General features: G+C 51.0%; 1 protein-coding gene across 2 annotated transcripts; it reads right to left on the bottom strand.

Moving 5' to 3' along the window:
• Window positions 1-2,089: 2,089 nt before the first annotated feature.
• Window positions 2,090-19,826, bottom strand: LOC102993618 (chromodomain Y-like protein 2). 2 transcript variants are annotated; one of them, XR_003678829.2, is made up of 5 exons: window positions 19,464-19,706; window positions 13,190-13,400; window positions 11,295-11,438; window positions 6,121-8,747; window positions 2,090-5,530 (listed from the first exon to the last, which is right to left on the bottom strand). XR_003678829.2 is itself a non-coding variant. In XM_028486669.2 (4 exons), exons 1-4 carry the CDS (start codon window positions 19,631-19,633, stop codon window positions 8,589-8,591), a joined length of 684 nt encoding a protein of 227 aa, XP_028342470.1. In that variant the 5' UTR covers window positions 19,634-19,826; the 3' UTR covers window positions 2,090-8,588. The 2 variants fall into 2 exon arrangements, 1 of the variants encoding a protein (XP_028342470.1); XM_028486669.2 differs by having other exon boundaries at window positions 2,090-8,747; window positions 19,464-19,826.
• Between the last annotated feature and the right edge of the window lie 1,876 nt (window positions 19,827-21,702).

Below are 21,702 nucleotides of genomic sequence, written 5' to 3'. Positions count from 1 at the left end.
CTTTTGCCCACAGCCACAGAGCGAAATCTTAAAGCACAAGTCAGTCCCAGCCACGCCTTCCCACACCCTCCCACCTACCTCCCTTTCATCTGAAGTCAAAGGAGAATGAGGCTTTAGCGATTTATATGTACCCCCTAAAACTTAGGGGACACAGTAGACTCATGCCTGAGAAATTCAGCAAATAAGAGGCCAACTGGTTGACTAGTTAGTACGCCAGTGAGGCAGTAGCTCCTGTTTGGAAGTTAGATTGCACGCCCTGATCTGTGCGGACTGAGGTTGCATGAATGCTTCCCTGAGCCACATGCGGTCCAGGAGTGGCAAAGGGCTGACACGGGGATCATCTTACCCTGAAGGGACAAACAGACCTCAACTGACGAAGCTGGCCGTGGACCACCGGACTCCTAGGGACCGAAGAGGGAGTGATGGGCTGATGATATAGAGTTTACTTGGCAGTTATAAGAGACTGGCCACCATCAACTGAAGAGGTCACCAAGAACCCCGTATGAGTTCCCTGAGAGTCTATGAGGCCGAGAGAAGGAAAGCCCCCATGTGACAACAGCACCATTTGGTCCTTATAAAATCTTTCCAGCTCTCCCTAATCCAACCAGAAAAAGAAATGAGAGTCAGCAAGAATGAGTGAAGTCTTGAATGAAGTCGGAAGCACTGATGCTTAAATGGAACATCTTTGACTACAGAATTGATACTGTGTTTGTGACTTTACATTATTTATTGGAAAGGTCCTACAGCCTACCTGTGCTGTCATCTAGGGTGAGGTCAGGACTATTCCGTTAAGTCGACTGAAAGGGACAGTGAGAGACAAAATAAAGTTGCTTCTGGGATTATACTCCGTTACTGCTTATTCAATATATTGGTGACTCACTTAATCGTTGATGTGTCTAACCAGATAGGAGCCTCAGCCCACTTCCTCTCACGATTGGGCAAGGGCTTCTTTCAGTATCATATCACACCAGTGTTAGCCTGTGAGAGACAGTTAAAGGAAGAAGGGTTTGTCTTATAGATGCTACACTCGGAAACGTCTGAAAGGCCTCAACCAGTCTCCTAGAACGACCAGAAGCAGTCCGGAGCAAAGGCCTTCCCAGGTTTGACCTTGACTACTCGGGATGGAGTCAGGACCTCAGAGAAAGGGTAAACAGGCACACAAGACGACACCGGTGACACCAAGAACAAGAGACACGGAAAGGAAAGAGGACCAGCACGGGGAAGTTCCTGCAAGGCTGGCGGGCCCACGCCGACAGAAAGGGGACCCGAGGGAAGATGAACAGTTCACGCTGCACGGTCTTCTAGACTCTGCAGGCGTTCACGATCGTGTAACGTGTTCTCTCTGGTACCGCGCTGTGGACGCTCTGAGAATCACGGCGGGATTACACGCCTTTCTCACATTCTTGGACCCCAAGCTTCTGCACGACGGGGACTGTCTGAGTCATCTGTGCCTTTCGGCACCTGTCGCAGCCCAAGGCAGAGCAGGGGGCTCAGTACTGCTGCTGGATGGACGGACAGGTAGATGGGACCTCGTGCAAATCCCTTTCCCAGAACTCCCTGCTGCCACGAGCCCCCGAAAGACTCCTTCTTCCTCTTTCCTGCAGCCTCCACGTCGTCTCCGGAGCCAGGCGTCCTCGGCAGTGCGTCTTTCCTAAGAGCCACGCTGTGATGACCGAGGCAGCGAGAAAGGATTCTGCGTCATTCCTCAGTGACAAATACGGTCGTTAGCCACGGGCGGCCACTGGGATTGTACAAAACCAAGCTCTGTGGAGGTCTATCTTGAGCGAGGAGGGGTCCCTGTGCAAAGAAACATTCCAGGTATACCAGAGAAGGGGTGAGCGCTCCTATCAACCTTCTGACAAACAGTACCTGTGCCCTCCCGATCAACCACCGGCCTGAATAACTCGAAGCCTCAAGGCCGACGTGGGTGAGGGCGTCTCTGCTCCTTAGGAACCCAGACACAACTTAGAAGCCTCAGATGTCGCAACGCCCTGCAGGCCCCAGAAACTTCTCTGTTCAGAAACCACCGAACCTGTTTGTGAACCTTATGTGCAGGCTGCCAAAGGGAGAACACAAGCAAACGCAGACGAAGTTTCAACCTTTTTATTCAAAGCAGCTTCTCACAATGTATAAATACTGCATATTAGCACACATGAAAAATACAACTTCTAAGGCACCCAGAAATGTGTTCATACACGTTACAGGACCATTCACAAAGAGAGTGTACAATTTGCTCTAGACAGTCAGCATTTGATAAATCAGAAGATCATTACCCCTCCGTACTGCACCCAGTCTCAGGGAATATTTACAGCATGGTGAGAAAGGGGCAGCTGTACCTGCTTTATAAGTCTATGAATTACTCATACTTACAGATATTCAGAACTAGTTAAAGACTCTCCCATGATAACCTGGCGAAAGAAAACGAGTAGCCTAGTTTGCAAAGGTCTCCTTGGATTTTGGTGTGTGTGCTAGATCCATGATCAAATCCGAACACTCCCAGGGTAGGCTGGATACATTTTTGGTAGCCTGCTTCATTATCAGAGGTTTGGTAATAAGCCTTACCACTAGAATCCCACTTCTTCGGTATCAATCATTTCTCAACCGGTTAATGGATGAAATGATTTCATCATGGATGAAGATGGAGCATCACCTAGTGTGAGAAGTGAAGCAAATCCTTCTTGGGCTAAACAGGAAGTGGAATGGGTTGATGGAGAACAAAAAGCAGGTGGACATTTAGCAACTGCAGGATCCCTCTGCTCAGTGTAGACACATCTGAAGAGCTCACGTTGGAGGCTTCTATTCAGATGGAGCAGTCCACACTGCTCAGATAACCTGACGAAGGCCAGCCCTCCACTCTCTACTATGGTACTGATATGGATAAAGGCTGGGACTACACAGCAGAAACACCAGCCTGAGAGAGTGCATTTCAATCCGAGAAGCTCACCTTTCAGAGCCTTCTCAAGGTGACGACAGATCCTTCTGTGGGGCCAGCCAGGGGGAGCGGGAGGTCGGTGGATGGGAGCACTTTCTCTGTGCCATAAAGCATGTACATCTCTGCCTAGATGTGCCCACAATCTATGAAACTCATACTGTGCTGGAATAATGGAATTCTTTGGTCCTTGGTCTGATCGAAGGCAGTATTTTCACAATCCTGTCAGCATGGACATCAGCAAACGACTTCAAGCTGGGACAAACGGCACAGGGACACATTAAATACTAGACGGAAAACTCCACACCCTCCAGACTTCCCAGAGTCCCCTTAAGGGGCACCACCGTGAGGCCAGGTGCTGGGCCAATGAGGCGTGGTCAACCCACAGAGATGCCGGAGCCGAAGCTTAAAACCAGATGTCAGTTTCTCTGATTGACACACACACTGCAAATATTTGAAGCACATCTCCATCCTAACGGGAGATACGGTGACTTTATGAACACGTATTTGGGATGAACCAAATAACCTGACTTTAGCTATTCTACGGCCCTGGTCTCAAGATCATCTTTAAAGCCCTGGTAAGGAGAACCAGTAGGGTAAGCAGGGCCAACTGAAAAGAATCATAATTAAAAGAAAAAAAAATTTAAGTTCCAAATTTTAGTTGGTTTTATCAGATCCCAGACACAGGGGACACACCGCCAGGGAGCTCCGTGACTTACACGCCATTCAAACAGCCCCGGGTAGACTGGCTCAGCTGGTGTGCACGTTGTGCATCTAGTTTGCCTGTGCCCTGCTAAGCCCAGGTTCAGTATGGCTTAACGCACCTAGTTCACTGATGAGACACTCAGGACACGTGGGAATGCAGATTAGGTAACTGAAAGCGACTTCAGATTGTCTACACAGTAAGACTCGCAACGTAAACTTTGTTAACCTCTCTCAAGGAGTGCCGACCACAGCCAGACTGGACGTTTCCAGGTCACCTGCAAGGAACCTGGAGTCAACCACCGAGGTCAGGAGCAGAAGATGCCACTGGTTCAAAACAAACGATGGACCAGCAGCCCTCCCTGTGACCACATCTACACCACGTGAATAGTGCGAAGGTGGCTCCAGAACACCTGTCCGTGGTCTCTTCGTGTGACCGAAGACGATCACCAAGGTGTCTATCTGGCCCCTGCCGCCACCAACTCAACCAAACTCTCCAGATTAGCCATGGCGTACAGACTGCACAGAGTCCATCCACGTGGCTTACGCTACTTGGAAGAAACAACCCGTATTACCTTTTTTTTTGTTTGTTTTTTTTTTTTTTTTTTTTTTTTTTTGCAACAAGCTTAAGGCTCTGTTCACAAACTCCATCAACTGGCACACAGTGAGAATTTCTGGGGAGATCTTCAACTACATATGTAGTTGCAAAGGCTGGAAAATTTACTGATCCTAATGGTAAGGCTTATTCACAAATTCAGTACATTTTCAAACTATACTTCAAACTCAATCACTTTGAGAAAAAGAAAATTAACCGGCTCTCTAACAATTTAAGAGCACTAGATTCTAATGGAAAACAAAAAACAAAAAACCATTGGCACCAAACCAGAAAGAACAAGGGATATTAATGGAAAAGATTGCCTAAAACGCATATCCTAACTTACCACAGAAATATAAAAGTTTATATTCTGAAAATATATATTGTATTAAAGTCTGTAAGCATTTCAACCAAAATCTGCAGAAATAACTAAGCAACACTTATCTACAACAAAAATATACATGCAAGACAACCCCCAAATGGTTTCCGTTAAATATCTACAAAGGCAAAGTGTAGATTTTTAAAGATTATACAAAACCATTTACAGAGAATAAAATAAAATACTTAAGAAATCTCATTTAGAGTCTTAAATACCGTGTATATTAGTGAGGATGTCTAAACTACTATATACAACAGATCTAAGTATCTGAATACAGAAACACAGAAGGGAAGCAATTCTGCGTTTTAAATATTCACTTAGGAAGATCTGAAGATGTTTCTATTTGTTTCTCTTTGTTAAAAAAATTTCCACAGAAACTAGATTGGAAAATTACATGAATGCGACTAACTTTCAAATTAAGAAAAGTTTACAAAATTTTTTAAACCAACAACGAATAATGGGAAACGCAATTCAGCATCCAGTCAAGGCTATTTCTTAAACGTGGAGATACAGTTGCATGGACCAAAGTCTACTGTGACTATCATTTTTCCATCCTCATACTAAACTTCATATGGGAAAAACATATTTTCATGCTTCAGAGAGAACATTTCCTAGTTTACTTTACACCAAACAAGAGTAACATTTAAAATCAATTCTCTACTACTTTCTCTGCTATCCAATTTCATTCCAAGAGGGTCACTTGTGATGGTCTTCACCCACAGACATTATTTCAGAGCAGGAAGGGACATATGGGTATATCTACCTTAGGCTGAGGCTTCCAAATGGTGAGGAGCTCTGATCATCTTAGCAAAGTTCTCCAAAAAGTCCTCCCTCCTGGAACAAGGCTGTTAACGTAAATGTTCCGCTGCAAGATGCTGGATGCTCTTCACCAGCGGTTGGAGGAGAGGAGAGTTCTAACGCGTGGCTAACAGGATGGCAAAGAGTGGATTGTCCAGAAGGCTCCTCGGCTAAAGAAGTACCCTCATGTTCCCGCCACAGCTCTTCTTCCAACCCCAAAGGTAATTCTGGGATGGGGCTACCAAGACCAAGCATGACTCCTCCAAGAACCCGCCCAAGCTCTGGGATGTGACCGCCTGGGTGGGGAGGGGGCAAAGCAGAGTAGAGAGAAGAGAGAAAGGATCCTATGGGTGGAGAGAAGGTCCTGGGGTAGAAGACAAAAAGTGGACCCTGTCTCAAGAAAGCTATGAGGTTAAACCCTGACACAACAACAGGTCTGGCAAATTCCAACCCAGGTCGATCAGCTGGAAGTTTCCTGGATCTCATCTACACATTATCAAAACAACTAGCCAGAAAGTGAAAAATTCAGTGGTTTGGTCTCTACCCTGTAGCGAACAGACGTAACTGAGTTTTGCCCAATTTGTGGAACATCCTCCTAGAACTGACTGTATGGAAACAACCGCAACACAGACTGTCTTGTAAAACACCTCCTGTTACACACGGAACCTACAGGTTAACACCAGGCATTCCACCTTAGTGACGGTTTCACATTCCTACCTCATCATCAGAGATCCTTGAGGTGTTTAGAAGTTTAGATTTGATGATCCAAAGCTATGTTTTAGTTCAAAGCTAAAACACTTCTGGTTTTTTCAGCAGGGAACAAAGATGGGCACTGAGCAAAAGGAATTGCCAAACATCCTCTTCCATTCCAACGAGAATCCTAACACTGCTTCTAGAGACGTTGAGCGTGGCTGCCCCTAGAAGGTAAAAAGAAAACGAAGTGCTCTTTCTTTAGATGACTTAGTGATGCTTGAGGAGTTATCTGTCAAGGGTGAGGTTGTCTAGGGCCTTTGGTCTCAAAGGGAAAGGCAAACGCAAATTCAGATGTGACAAGAGGTATTTGGGCAAAAGCAGGTGTTTCCCTGTAGAAACTCCCCATCGTCTAGGTCTGCAGTTCCTACAGGAACCCCCATGGAGCAAGGGGAGGGTACCCAGGACTTCAGCCCCATCTTCCTCTGGCTGGATTCAGCCAGGGTGGCTGTCCCCCGGCCGAAGCGAGAAGAAAGTGAGACATGTCCTCTTCCCTGACCCTCGGGAAGTCATGGGGAAACTCAGAAGGAGAGAGGCTTTCAACAGAGGGAACCAAGACCCTGTGGAGGATGGAGAATCCAGGTAACTCAGGTTCACAGTTTAAAGGCCTGCGTCTCTAGTTCTGCTATAGACAGTCCACCTGTTCTCCGAAACACAAAGCTCAGGGCCAAGAGTCCGCTCCACCTGCGCAGTCCAGTGCATCCAGCTGCCTTCAGAGGAGGGAAGAGGACCAGAAAGGGAGAGACAACTGTAACAACGACCCTCCCTCCCCTCAGCCGGCCTCCCCTTCCCCGGCTGTGCCTAACTCTCAGGGCTCCACTCAACCTTCTCTGAGGAAGCGTCAAGCTGGGGTGGGGACTAACAAAGGGAGTAGGAGACGGGTGAGTAGAGGTCCTTGAGGACACCTGGCGGGGGGCGGGGTTTGTGATGGCAATGAAAACATCCCGCCACTCTGGGAACCTAACTTTCTCTGGTGCTTGACCCTCATACAGAACGTGGTCCTGTCACTTCTCTGCTTGAACTCTGATGTTTACCTTCTCCTCTCCAACCAAAACCAAAACGCCAAACCAAAACCCCTCCTTCTACCATAGCTGATCCAGGGACTTTGGGCTGATGGTCTGAATACAAATGCTGGGGCCCCCCTGCGGCCCACGCGCCCTGGGACAGGAGGCCTCATCCCTGGTTACCGCCCCCTGACGGGAGCAAACAACCTGCAAAAAGATGGAGTGCCTGGGCTTCTGGAAAGATTCAGACCCTCTCCTGACAGCTCAGAGTGGGGGCTCTTCCCCACCTCCCTGGAAGGCCCGAACCAGACATCACCGCCCACATGGAGGAACGGGACTCTGAAATCCAAGTGGAGCCCTTTGCCCCAGAGAAAAAAGTCTCCCTCAACAATACGCAACGCCCAGGACCATTCAGGCGGGAAGCCCCTTTGCCTCCTCAAAGGGGGCAGAGTGAAGAGAAAACTCTTCCATGATTTCTCCTAAGAGCAAGTATTCAATTGTCATAGAACTGTTTTACACGCAGGAAATCTGGGGCAGAGCTATTCCTTTTATTCACAGAAATCCCGTTTTCATCTCTCTGAATTTTATTTCTACATGGTTCCTTGCTAGAATGCACCAAACGGCATGAACCTCGTATGGGATTTGGTCCAGGGCAGTATGAAAATAATATCTGTGTGAACAACAGATATCATAATATGTAAACAAAAATAAATAAATTAAATAAGTCGGGTTAAAAAAAACCATTTTCCTACTAGTTATGTGTTTGCAAAACTAGCTTTACATATAATACACATAAATTATCAGAATTTCCACTTACACTGTTTTAAAAATATATATTTAACAAAATGCTCCTAAGTGTACAATATCTGGGTTTGTAAATCACTCAACTGGGTTTTAAGACCAAGCCCTAAACGTCACGCAGATTTGCATCAGAGAGGAGACCGAGGCTGGATCTACACAATCGTTCTGCTCCTGGGTCTAGAAATTCCCTAGGATTGGCCGCCCCCTGTCACTGGATCTGTACTTAACCGGACAGAGCCGTGGCAGCCAAGTTCCCAAATCAGAGGCACTGTGTAGACGCAGCCTGAGTCAGAAGGATGGGGAAACGGGTCTTCCCCTTCCTGGACCAGGATGGTGCATTTCAGCAAGTGGGGAGAGGACAAGGGCACCTGGCAGAGGACTGGGAAGATACAGCCCTCGACAGCCCTCCAGCCAGTTGGGGTGGGGACACGGGGGAGGCCAAGTATGCGGCGTTTCCCATCGTTACACAAAACCAAACCAATGAGGAGCAACCAAAGGACACGAGGAAATGGACACGACCCTAGGCATAGAGAGACACCTTGACAGGCTCCTTGGGCGGGAATACACTGTGCTCTGATTTCTGAAACACAGGGCAGAGCTGGAAGTCAGCTGCCCTTGAGCACTGGGCCCTCAGACTTCATAAATCTTGTCCTGCAGGTAGCTGAACAGGGAATCCAGGCCTTTGGAGGAACCCCAGAGCTGTTTGAGCATGAGGCATTCTTTCTCGTTCACATCTTCAAGCACCGACTTCAGGAAGCTCCGGACGAGGCATTTCGACTCCTCCAGCACCTGGAGGGAAACACACAAGCCTCCTTAGCCTGGCGCCAGGGACTCTGCTCCAGAAGGATGCACTTAACCTCCTAAAGTCCAAAGCCAGGGGAGGTTGCCTCCTCTGGTCCGGGGCTTCCCAGGCCTCTGCCCTTGGCAACGGCCAGGAATGGATCGCAGGCATGCTGAGATGTCGAGCCCTCAGACCTTGGGATGGCTGAGTGGGACCCGCATTAACCCCAACTGCAGGCGTGACACTGACATATACTCAGACCCACTTTCTATGGATGTCATGAAAAAGTTTGAGAAATACTGCTTTCACTTCCCCATGCTACCTAACCCAAGAATGGCTGGGATCACAGGGTAAGATAATGAAATGAACTAACGGTTGTCAAAGTATCCATGGGACCCACCCTGACAGCAATGCCCCCTGTTCGGGCTTAGTAGTTAAGAGTAGTAGTAATAAAAGTAATAATAAAAGTAGCAATCATTGTAGCAGTAATAACAATTGCAGTAATTGCAGTAATGAGCAATAATAGTGATAACAATAGTAATGCTATAGTATTACAGCGATAACAGTAATGTTAGTGGTAGTAATAATGGTAACACCACCATAGTATTATAGCAACAATAACAGTAATGCCAGTGGTAGCAATAACACTATAGTATTATAGTGGTGATAATGGCTGATATTAGTAATATAGTAGCAATCACGGTAATAATAGTAATCATAATCATAATCATGAGTAAGAACGATGGTGGCAAGCACAGTGATAAGAATAACAATGCCACTATAACCACTGTTAGCCGATCGGCTCTACGATAGGCACTTCTCCTGCATTCTTTTATTTCTTCCTCAAGTTATCTGCACAACTAGGTAGTCATCTCTACATTACAGATGAAAGATGTGAGCTCAGGAAGTGAAGGTGCCCCGAGCCGCCTGACGGGCGTGCCCTGCCAACGCCTGGCTGATTCTGCAGGCTCCACGCTGCCTCAGTCTGGCAGAGGCATAGCCGGAAGCCGAGCGTCCGAGCATCCTTCCGCTGGCCTCCGCCATCCTCTGTGGACCTGGAGGCTTCGGTCCTCAGTCTCACAAAGCACTTTCCAACAGAAAAAAGCAAGACGAGAGCTCCCTTGCTCAAGCAGGCTGGAAAGGGGCAGTGATCTTATCCCTCAGCTTGGGCTGGAGGCGAATGGGTGGTGAGAAAGGGCTGGCAGACCAAGGGTGCCTCTTTCCTTCCAAGAATTGCTCCCAAGAACACCATCCCCTGGGGCCGTGGGGCAGATTCCCATCTCAGGTGAATCACCCCCAAGCTCCTGAATTCATACCTGTGGGGAGGACAGGTTTCCTTGCAGTATTTCTTCAAAAGCCGGCTTCATCTGAGCGCCTCCACTGCCCAGAGACCAAACTCCTCAGTGGAGCCTGGGGGCCTTTCTCCCCACTGCCTTTTCAGTCTCATCATCCTCCACCAGGCCCCGCACTCGCTCACACCACCAGGAGCCGCTGCCTGAACTCCGCGCAGGGTTTTGGACTTGGGTGGCCTCACTCACACCACGTGCTCCGCTGAGAACGCCCACCCACCTCTCTGTGCAGCTGCCCCTATGTCACCAGTCATCCCCGTTTGCCCAGGCTCACGGGGTTTCCTGGGACTCGAGATTTTTGGTGCTAAAACCAGGAGAGTCTCAGGCAAAGTGGGACGAGTTGGTCACCAGAAGCATCAGGAAGATTAAAAGAGAATTCACACAAAGGGATGAGCAGAGTGCTTGGCCCAACAAGGCTGTACCATCCCCACCCTGCCACCGTCACTGGGACCAACAGGCTTCCGGGGGGCAGAGCTGACACACGGTATGTGCCCAGTAAAGGCTGATGAGGCATATCAAGAGGGGAGGGGCAGCTGGGTGCAGGCTCGGGGTAGACAGCGAGAAGGAAAGGGGCGGTCACGGGTCAGCCCCGCAATCCAGCCCAGCACCCCTGTGACGCTGAAGCACGGAAAGCGTCCGGGCCTGCTGCCCCCAGAGCACCGTCCTCAGTTCCCTCTCGGCCCTTCCTCCACCTTCAACAGGGAATTTCCAGGCAGCGCTCAGAGCGACTCGGATGAGATAAAATCGACACAATTAAAACCCGGCGTCTCCGCGCAGGTGTTATTTATTTATCTGTTTTTCACGGTGCCTTCAGAGTCGGACCGTTTACATGTGCCGAGCACTGGACAGGCAGGAGAAATGAGGTACCAGGACAGCGGAAACCGCTTTTTCTCGTCTCTCAACCGGCTTCACACCCTCTGTCCTTATTCGCCTTTGCTTCCCATTTCTTTGAAAACCACAGATGATTTGTATTTTCGTGCATGTTTAGGACTTTCTCTAAAGGCAACCCTTCTACCCCAGGGTATAAATCTCTTCTGTGAGGTTTTCCCTCTGGATTTAAGCTCCCAGCACCGAGAGGCGGCGTCTGTTAAATCACGTACTCCCCGCGTGACCTTTGGCAAGTCAGTCACTCCCTTCCGGCCTCGCTGCCCTCACCTGTAACGTGCGTCTACTGCAAGGACAGGACACAGAGACTCGGGAACTCACCACCGCGCTGCAGGAGGCCATCTCCTTGACCCGCAGCATGACCTCCTGGCTGAACGTGGTTGGCCAGAAGACCTGTGACACCAGGCCTCTGCTGCACGCCTCCTGGGCAGTGAGCTTCCGCCCGCAGAAGAGCATCTCGTTGGCCTGAGAAAGCAAAGGCAGGGGAAGGCTGAGAGCCGGCACGCCTCCAGGCCTGCTCGCGAGCCCGCCTGCCGTGCGCGACTGTCCCGGCTCCCAGAGGCAGCATCCTTAACCGGGGGCCAGAGATGCTTCGGGGGCTGCTTGCACACGCCTGTGTCTACGTGCGCCTTTCTGCACAGAGGGCCCACAGCTTTCACTGAACTCCCCTAAGAAGCCATGTCCCTGCAGGGGCTCCGGCCTGCAATACCCCACCCCCACCCCCACCCCCGTCTGGTGGCAGGGCTGCAGGAGGAGACGTGTGTCGGGCTGGGAACAGTTCATAGCTGATACCCCGTCCTCGATGACTGATTCGGGCATGAGCAGATGAGCCACCCGAGATATGAAAGCTGTCTGTGAGGTCTCCAAGCTGGAGAGGATGGGGAAGAGTCTTCCTCTCTCTCTGGTGGCTTAAGTCACTGAGCCCAGGGCCACCCGCTGCTGTGGAGAGACAGCAGGGATGGAGAACAAGGGCCCTGCCGGCGCTGCGATTCCTGGGCCTGACACCCCCAAAGGAGGCTCTACTGCTGGACTTCCTTCCCCTCTTTAAGCCAGTTAAAGTGTTTCCATCACCGGCAGCCAGAAAGGTCCCGAGTAAGACCAGAATCCCAACGCAGAGAGGCGCGCCCCTCCCAGTGACCCGGGGCTGTGCACAGGCAGCGCCCAGGAACGAAGGGCTGAAACGCCTCCTGCGCCCTGCCGTGTCCTCTGCGCCCCAGCCCCCGAGAACTTGCCCTGACTTTGAAGTGCGCGGCTGTTGTACACAGTCTGGGAGCAGCAACGTGGGGAAGGTCCCGGGCACAGACAGAGCCCAGAGCAGGCACCCACTGACACCAACAAATGACCCTGCCGCTGATAATTGGGGCAAGATGGTCACGGCCCTCCCTCCTTCCCACAGCAGACAACCCAATCCCTTCCCTGACTGCCGTCCGCAGGCCTCCCCGTCCCTCCCTTCCCGCCCTGCGGGCTTGGCCGCCCTCAGACGGGTGTTGAAATGTCACGCTCTCCCAGCCTCTGGATCTGCGCACGTGCCTCCCCTTTGTTCTGGCTGTCACGGGAGGGTCACGATGACCCAGGGGACAATCTTTCACACCCGAGGAGCAAAATTTGTCAGGTTGGTAATAAGCCTGCGGATGCATGCGGTTGTACGTTTGAAGACGAATACACGTCACTGAACGTATTCAGAAACACCGTCTCAGGAAGGAGAAATGCGAGGAAGGACCCCAGTAGAAGGAGCCAACCAGGACGTGGTCGGGAAGAACACGTCTCAATCAGCAACATTCTTGGAGCTTCAGAAATGATTGAAATAAAAGAAAGCGATAAGGCTGTACAAGGTTAACATTTTTGTGACCACGAAGGAACCGGGCAGAGCACAGGGGCCGAGATCAAAAGGGAAAGTGCCTGCTTCCGGGGCTCCCTGGCCGCCCCATCTTCCTACCACTGCTGAGATGGTAAGCCGCAGAAAGCAGCCCCAGCTCCAGAGTCCGAATGGCCTTGCAATCCACCTGTTGGGCCTGCTGCGTAGACACCGGCTGGCAGCAACTCTGGGACGGCAGAGGAAGCTGAGACGACCCCCAGATTCCGCAGGCCAGGAGCACCCCCGGGACTCTACCCACATGAAGGGCTGTATCCTAAACCCAGGACAGAGGAGGGGTGCTGTGGGACCCCAAACCCATGGGTCACAGGGAGGGACCCGCCGCAGAGAGGAGGAGGCTTACCAGTGCGACACCCAGGATCTGGGGGAAGGTATAGGAGGAACAGCCGGCAGGAGTGAGGCGGATGGTGGCGTAGGGGGTCTGAAACCAGGCTTTCTCGCTGGCCCACACGATGTCGCAGAGGGGCAGGATGGAGGCTCCCAGGCCCAGTGCGGGCCCATTGATCGCCACCACGATGGGCTTCTTAAACTGGATAAAGGCCTTCACAAAGTCCCTGGGGAAGAGAGAAGACGCTCTTTAGCAGGTGAGCAGGCCTGCCGAGACCCACGGACACCCTTGATTCTGTCGAGGAGGAAATAAGCTTCCCCAGGTGCTGAGAAGCACCCACAGATCACGAGGGAAGTGGGTACTCAGCAGGGGTCTCATTCTCCCAGACACCGAGCCCCAGAGCTGCGGGCACAGGCATGGCACACTTAGTGCGTGGCGCCAGATTTTCAGAGGGAAACTCACGGGGTGATCACGGTTTGCCCGGAGGGCCCCAGGTCATGCCCGCTGTCCCAGCACTGCACCAGGCTACCCTGTCCTTCCACCCCCTAGATATTGACAAAGTGTAAATATCCTTAAGGAAGATCGCTTGAATGTTAAGGTTCTGAACAGAACCAAAAGGAGGGTGTTACAAGGAGGGGTATGTGAACTCAAGGAGAGAAGGAACATTCTAAGGGCACTGGCGAGGGTGGAATTGGTGGCTTTGAGAGGATGAACCTCTTGTTATTCGAGGTGCTCCAAGTTTGGTCCAGCGGTCACCCTGGGCGATGCTGTAGAGGGAATTCAAGCTTCAGACGGTAGGCACAGGTGGGGACTGATGACATTTAAGAGTTCTTTCAGTCCTAGGGTTGTCTGATTCTGAGTTACCTAAAGGCATGCCAGACCCACCCAGGGTGGTTCCAGAATGCTGACAAGGGTCTCTACATTTGGGTCGCTTTGACCAAAATTGGGGAAGGACGCTGGCCTCCCCTGGAGGTGTAAGGCATCTGCCACCATGACTACGAATTAGGCGACATGCTATCTCCCTGCCCTTCTGCGTTGAGCAAGGTTACAGTGTGCATCTTTAATATTAAACAGAGACACCTACAATCACCTCTACTTCCTTGCCTTAGAACACTTTTCACCTTTCCCTTAGTTGCTGTATTAAGGTCTTTAAAATTTTAATATTCATTTGGACACGGAGGAAAGATCCAGGATGTCTAGCAAAGCTTGCATCCCTCATTATTCTCAGGTGGAAGATTGGAAACTAACAAGAACTCACAAGAATAAAATCCAAACTCTTGACCATGACCTTGGTCTGCCTCTGCTTACCTCTCCAGACTTATCTCCTGTCTCTCTCACCCCTGCTCACTGTGCAGGAGCTGCACGGGCCTTCTGAGAGTTCTTGGAAAACACCACTATCACAATTTGCAATTATCCTAATTATCTGCTTGCTTACTTGAATTCTCCTCCCCCTTTAGTTCCTTAAGGAAACTCACAGGTCTGCCTTGGGCACTGCTTGGTCTCCATGCATACCGGAATTAACACTCAGTAAACAGTCTCCCAGAATGATAGCAAAGACTGCAGATGTGTGGCGGTGATGCACGAGCTATTCGCCAGACCTGGTTTCCCTTCCCTCTTCTTCCTGAGGCTGCAGCTGGAACACGGTCCCCAGCCTCCCTTGCAGTTGGCTGTGGCCCAGTAACCAAGTGCTGGCCGATGGGATGTAAGTGGAAACCAAATACACACTTCCGGGCCTGATGCAAGGAAACCTCCCACCACACAGCCCCCCAAGCCCCCTCATCTAGACAAGCTTGGCAATCTTGGAAGACCTTTGTTGAGCCGCAAGACGGAAGGAGTTTGAGTTCCTGAGTCACCACTTGGAGGATAGTCATGGGCTGATCAGTAACTTCTGTTCTAGGTTCACATATATGTGAAGTAAATTTCTATCACAGCGGAGCTGTGATATACATTTGGGGTTCATTTGTTACAGCAGCTAATACTTAACTAATACAAATGTCGAGCTGATCTGTCCCTTCTCAGTTTGATAGTATTCCCCCCGAATTCTTATCAAAAGATGTGGGTATCGTGGTGATGTGCTGGGATCAGATTGAACTGTGAGAAGACTGCTTAATACTCCACTGGGGTAGGGGGTATCTTAGGACCTCCATGTTGTCATGAAAGTACGCGCCCAGGCTTGAGACGTCAGATTTCCTGACTTCTGTGGGACTCTGGGAGTAGCTTCTCTGTGAGGTGTCTCAGTCACTGCTGCCCCACAGTGGCTGATCCCAGAAGGTTACTGCTACACAGAGGGAGACGTGGCACCACGGCCTTTGGAGTCCTGGTTTTCCAGGGGCCCACTTCCTGGCGTGACTTTCTAACTTCATGGCCTCAGTCACTGGTTTTGACGAGTGCTTTTCGCCAAATGCAATTTGCAGTCTGCAGGAGGTGTTGGGCTTCCTTGCAGGGTCCTTGGAACCACAGGGTTTGGGTGATTTTTAACAGATGTTCCACTCCTAAATCCCCTCATACGATTCCAGGACCTTGGATCTCAGAGTTGGGAAGGACTTTAAGAGGCATGGAGCCAAATCTTCCACTTGGTGCAGAATCCCCTCCACAGCCTCCCGAGGACGCATCACGGCCTCTGTTGAACATTCTCAATAAAGAGGGTCCATCCCTGTCAAGGCGCCTCCCTGCCGAGGCCCTTACGTGGGCCCCTCCGATACTCCTATTCACTCTGCTTCACCATCCACACGACAGTTCTTCCAGAATTCACCTGGGCCCTCATGACTTTCCAGAAGCTTCCCCCTCCAGACAAAGAGACTTTCACCCTATTGTTTCCACCCTGAGCTCTGTGCAGGGGCACCAAGGACCCCCCCCACCCCGAGGAGGGCTAAAGGGGCCCAGCTGTGCTCAGCTCCGACCCTCCACCCCCAAGCTCCCCTGTTTCAGTCCAGCAGCCTCGTGAATTCAGTTCCTTGCTATAAAAATGTGATGTGCAGACCTCTCTCCCCACCCTTTTCCTCTCACCTCAAGCAGTAGATCTCTATCGCGAGGGCCCGCTGGACGTGGGAGCCAGACAACACACAGGATACTGCATTACAGACACTGCCGCTCAGATAGCTGACGCTGGTCTGGGTGGCGGGGCTGCGCTGGGGAGGTGGCTGGCCATCCTCCCCCCGCGTCAGCGTCCCTCAGGCTGACACCAGCCCTCGCTGCTCCCTCCGCTCAACCTGAGTCCCGGCTAGAGCTGCCGGGCTGAGGTGCTAGAGGGAGCAGGAATTTGGGGGCCTCAAAGACTTGGGGTCAAGTCTCAACACCGCCCCTAACCAGTGGGGAGACCTCGGACAAGTTACCCAGTCTCTGGAACCTCATTTTACTTCTTGGAAAATGGGAGAGCCAGTGGGGTGTCCACAGGCATTAAAGGTGATGGTCCACCAGGGGCACCAGCACAGTGCCTGGCACACAGGCCACCGTTATCACGGTCGGCGCATCGGCTAGGGAGGGTGGACACAGCTTTCACTCCATTCTCAGTGGTCTGTAATCTGCTCGCCTGGCCTGAAGGAGACTCAGCAAAATTCTGCACACGGGGATGTCTGGATTTCACCCGGAGCACTTGGCAACTGTAACCCCGTTATCCAGTCCCTTTAACCGGAGCCGTACAGTGCAGCCCTCCCACTGCTAGAGTTCAGAGCCAAGTCAGCCGGGATGGGGCCTGTGAGCACCAGGGACACACGGTGACAACCATCCTGGGCCACCCCCAGAAGCCCACTCCACAGTCAGACCCAGGCTTAGCTAGAACATGCGGCTGGAAGTAACAGGAGTAACAATGGAAAGAATTCTTTACACTTATTCTAAGCACTCTTTCTGGGCCAGGCCCGGGTCAAGTATTGCACCCAAGTTATCTGATTCCTCTTTGTCCCAGCAGCCCGCCAGCAGGCCACCGCGTCCCCTGTGAGGAGTTCAGGTGAGGGCAGCCTCTCATCCAGGATTGGGTGGACAGCTTTGCTTGGATCCTGGATAGAGGCGTCTTCGGAATGAGTCATCTGAGCTCTTCCCACATCTGCCAGTCCATTCAGCGAACATCTGCAGAGGGAACGCAGCTTCCCAGGCCGTGGGCGCGCATGTCTTCTTTACGAAGCTTTGAGGATGGGAAGGGAGCGCCGCTGGGGGTACTGTGGCTGCGTGGCCCAGCCGAGAGCGTGCGTGTGCCAGGAGAATTGCAAGGGATGTCCGCAGGTGATAAGGTCCTGTGGCCAAAATATGTCTCAGCCACGCCAGATTGCGAATGAAGTTCTTTCACAAGAGACTGCTCAGACAGTAAATACGTTAACGTGCCTGGAAAATCCGCAGGAGTGGGGACAGAACTCATATACTGACAGAGCCCCTTGCTCACGGTGCTGCTCTGGAAAGCTGCAGAACAGTCTCTGGGGAAGGTTTCTCTGCACTGTGTTCCTGAAACTTCTGGAGCGCCGAGTCAAGGTGCAGAAGCCTCTTGGTTAGTACGGGGCGGGGGTTCGCAGCCCTGTCTTCATATTAGAAGCACCAAGGGAACTTCAAAACCCCCACCTCACACACATTAACTCAGAAGCTCCTGGAGGGACCGCCGAGCAGCTGGGTTTTGGAAAAGCTCACTGGGCTGAGAACTGGTGGCCAAGGGGACACCCCCACTCCATCTCCCTGGGTCCCTGCCAGCCCACGAACTAGGAAACTCCGCTTCCTCTGCCGCCTTTCCCTTTGCTCTGCCTAAGAGAAACCCTCCTTCCTGATGAGATGGCAACTGTCTGAGCTCCACTGACTGCGTTTCTCCAGAGATGAGCTCATGCGATCAGCATCTCCTCCAGTTTGGGACTCCAGCTGATGCCACCAGTGAAATTCGTAAACCAGGTGAAGGCTACAGCCACGACTTTGCTCAGGCCACAGAGGTAGGCGCCCCATCTCTGATAGTCCCATAAATGAGGAGGGACGCTTATGGGGGACCCTGCTGGTCCCCTCACTATGTGACAAGGTGCCTGTGAAAGGACACAGCCGAGTGGAGCAAAGAACAAACCGCCGTGTACACGGCTGGGCTATCTGCACGTGGGCAGCCCGAGAGCAGCCTGAAACCACGACGCCTTTTCTAATAACTGCCTTCAGGTAGTCCACGTCTCTTCCAGCAAGAATTCTGCCACAGGAAGTGCACAGGGGTTTTAGAGCAGAGATTCTAGGGGATGCTTCCCCCTAAAGAGGGACTCGGAACCTCACATCTGCAGGCGTCCCTGTGTCACCTCTTGGAGGCTCTGCATCCCCTGGAAGCCTCCCTTGCCTGTGGGAATCAGCTTCCGGGAGATGTTGCCAGAGCCCAGTGAGACTGGAGACCACAGACAATCCCTCACACACGGCCCGAGGCTCCACGACTCCATGCAGAGTAAGTGCTCCTTTTCAAGGGACCAGGAGGCATCACTGAACCGTGGCTTGTCTGAGGACCACATAAGATGCAGCAGTGGGCGTATGTGCCCTTCCCAGGATGGAGGACCCGTGACAGCCTTGCTGGAAATCACGCTCACTCGCTTTTGACAAATGCATAAAGAATGGGGAAATAACTACCCTTCAGTGTCCCAGAGGAGATACTGATCTTTGGGATTGGATGTCACCCTGAGGATCCCATTTTTTGCCCCAAAGGCAATAAGACAGTGGGGGAAACATTCCCCACCCCATTGGATCTGCATATACACAGCTCCCCACATCCCTCCTTCTCCCCAGGGCTGAGCCATGTCAGCTCCAGGAGGCAGGGACCCCCAGAAAAGCAAAGATCTCACCATCAGGCAGAGGGTGGGAGTAGTGTGTATAATACTTGGGCATTACCAGACACTGGCTTAATACAAAGAAATAAAATCTCTTTTTGATCAAAAGAATAAAGTGGGACATAACCTAGAGTGTAAAAGCATCCCTAATTTTGGCAGGAAAACACTGGATGCCCAATTAAAATCTGAATTTCAGATAAACATCAAGTAATTTTTTTAGTATATGTATATCCCACGTACTGCATGGGATGGGATATACCTATGCTTTAGAAAATGTTTCATTGTTTGAAATTCGAATTTCACTGAGCAGTCTGTATTTTTTTTATTATTATTAGTTTTTCTGGCTGCACTGCGCAGCATGCGGGATCTTAGTTCCCTAGCTAGGGATGGAACCCGTGCCCCCCGCCATGGAAGCGTGGAGTCTTAACCACTGGACGGCCACGGAAGTCCCTGAGCAGCCTGTATTTTTCAGTGGCAAACGCGGCAGCCCTAGGCAGGTCCCCAAGTGTCCGAACGTGCGCAGGGCTCACCTGATGGCCTCCGCAATCCGGGTGCTTTCCTTCCTCCGGTCACTGGACAGCCGGCCAATTAGGTAGGAGTAGTCCAGGCCGCTGCAGAACACGCTGCCCACGGCACTAAGGAGCAGCAGTTTGCTGTCATCCGTGGCCGCGTTGCAGAGCGCGCGCCGCACCTCCTTCATGATCTGTGGGCAGAGACGGATTTGTGGGGGTGAGTGTCCGTTTGTAAGCCAGGGGCCTTCAGACCTATGCGGACCCCTGGGCGCCGAGGCCCGTCCGTCTACTCGGCCTGCACGGGGAGCCTCCCCTGAACACACGCCACCTCCAGACCAAGCAATGAAACGCCAAACCAGACACCCTGCACCATCCCGGAAGCAGCACAGAGCGCTAAGGAGGTGCCAGTGGGGTCACCGGCTGCAGACGCGGAAGCCTGGCGTGGAGCCATCTAATCCCTGGTAAATCTCTGCAGATCTTCCTCCAGCGTTCGCTTGTTTAGCCCTTGCCGAGGGGTGGGAAAATAGTCCCGTGCACAGCCCAGGTGAGGTAGGTTAGCCATCACTAGAAGGCCCCGTTTAATTACACTCTTCCTTACCCTTAAGTCCACTAAGATACTCACGTGGCTCACAGGTGGCACGTAGGAAGTGGGCTTTGGCAACAGACCCATAACGTTTTCCAGGTGCTGAGGAAAATAACCATTAAACACATATTCCATATCCAGCTAAACCACCCTTCAAAGGCAAGGGTAAAGAGTAGGCATTTTCAGTTAAGAGAATGTTTGCCACCCTTAGGCCCTCACTGAAAGAACTAAAAAAGGATGCACTTCAAGAAGAAGAAAACCTTGTTCAGAAAGAAAAACGGACATGTAAGGAACAGCAACCGGCACAGAAAGTGGAGAATGTGTTAGTAAATCAATGTAAGAATTGACTGTAAAAATCATCATACTGATAGTGGCTAATGGAAGGCTGGGGTTTTGCACAAGGCAGACTATAGTCTTAGGCAATAATATTGGGTAAGATGACGAGAGTTAGGGCGTGCCGAGGTTATGTGTCTGGGAGTGGTGCAGAGGGTCATGATCACATTTAGGCTCCGCTACGTGTACATAGCTTAAGGAAAACTTCTTAAAAGTACGTGAATCACAATGAATGGCTGCAGGGGAGGGGCAAAATAAAGAAAGCTCAATCACTCAATCCAACAGAAGTTAGGGAAGCAGGAAAAATAAGTGCAAAAAGTGCACGGTAAGAAAAAACAAGGCATTTACTTGCCTGAGTGGAGCTGACAGTCCAACAGGAGAGACAGTAAAGGAACAGGCTTTTAAAGGATTGTTATTAATTATTCAAAAGGCAGAATCACAGAGTATAGTGGGGAAATTTTATGAGAGCATTGCCCAGCCGCTCCGCGGCATGTGGGATCCTCCCAGACCGGAGCGCGAACCCTGTTCCCCTGCATCGGCAGCCGGACGCGCAACCACTGCGCCAACAGGGAAGCCCCGAGAGCATTGTTTTTTAAATTGTACTTTAAACGACACAAACACACCCCCGCCGCCCCGCTTAATTAAGCACTTAAGAGGGGTCAGGGATTGCATCTGTTAACTTCCATGTAATATTTTACTCCAAACAAAATTCCTGTAAGGTCGGGAATGGTATCCCAATCTTGCAGATGAAGCAAGGAAGACTCAGAGAAGGGAAGTAAGTGGTTCAAGGTCACCAGGAAGAGGCAGAACCAGGATGCAAATCTCACCCCTACGGCCCTTCTCTGTCCATGACTGCACACTGTAGGATGACTTAAATAAATGGATGAATCTTTGTGGAAAAAAAAACCCAGGCCTAGACGTCAATCTGAATCAAGACTCTCGGGGTCTGAGCTCTGTGAGAAGGACGGGAGAAGTACTTTCCACTCTTAACAGGGGATAAGCCACAGATACTCACTTTGAACATCAGAAAAGCTAACAGGCCACTATCATGTGGGTGCTTTAATCCATCTGCCTCCAGAAATAGACACGCTCTCACCTAGATATGAACTCTATTTCTCCGAGAGGCAAAGAAAACCCTGCTCTGAAGACATGAGCTGCACTTCTGCACGTGACTCCCCATGCGAGAGGGCACACGTACTCGTCAATTAGTAAAAACAAAATCAAACACGGCGGCTGCCTCCTTTACGAATTAAATGGAAAGTAGCTTTGTGTTTTGTTCATACAACAAAAGTACATACTACATTTTTCATTTTTAAAATGTATATATCTAGTTCGTATGCC

This window comes from Physeter macrocephalus, unplaced genomic scaffold (genome assembly GCF_002837175.3).
Source record: "Physeter macrocephalus isolate SW-GA unplaced genomic scaffold, ASM283717v5 random_1505, whole genome shotgun sequence".
NCBI lineage: Eukaryota > Metazoa > Chordata > Mammalia > Artiodactyla > Physeteridae > Physeter > Physeter macrocephalus.
The sequence above is the reverse complement of the archived record's forward strand: the minus strand, read 5'-3'. Positions and strand labels throughout refer to the sequence as shown.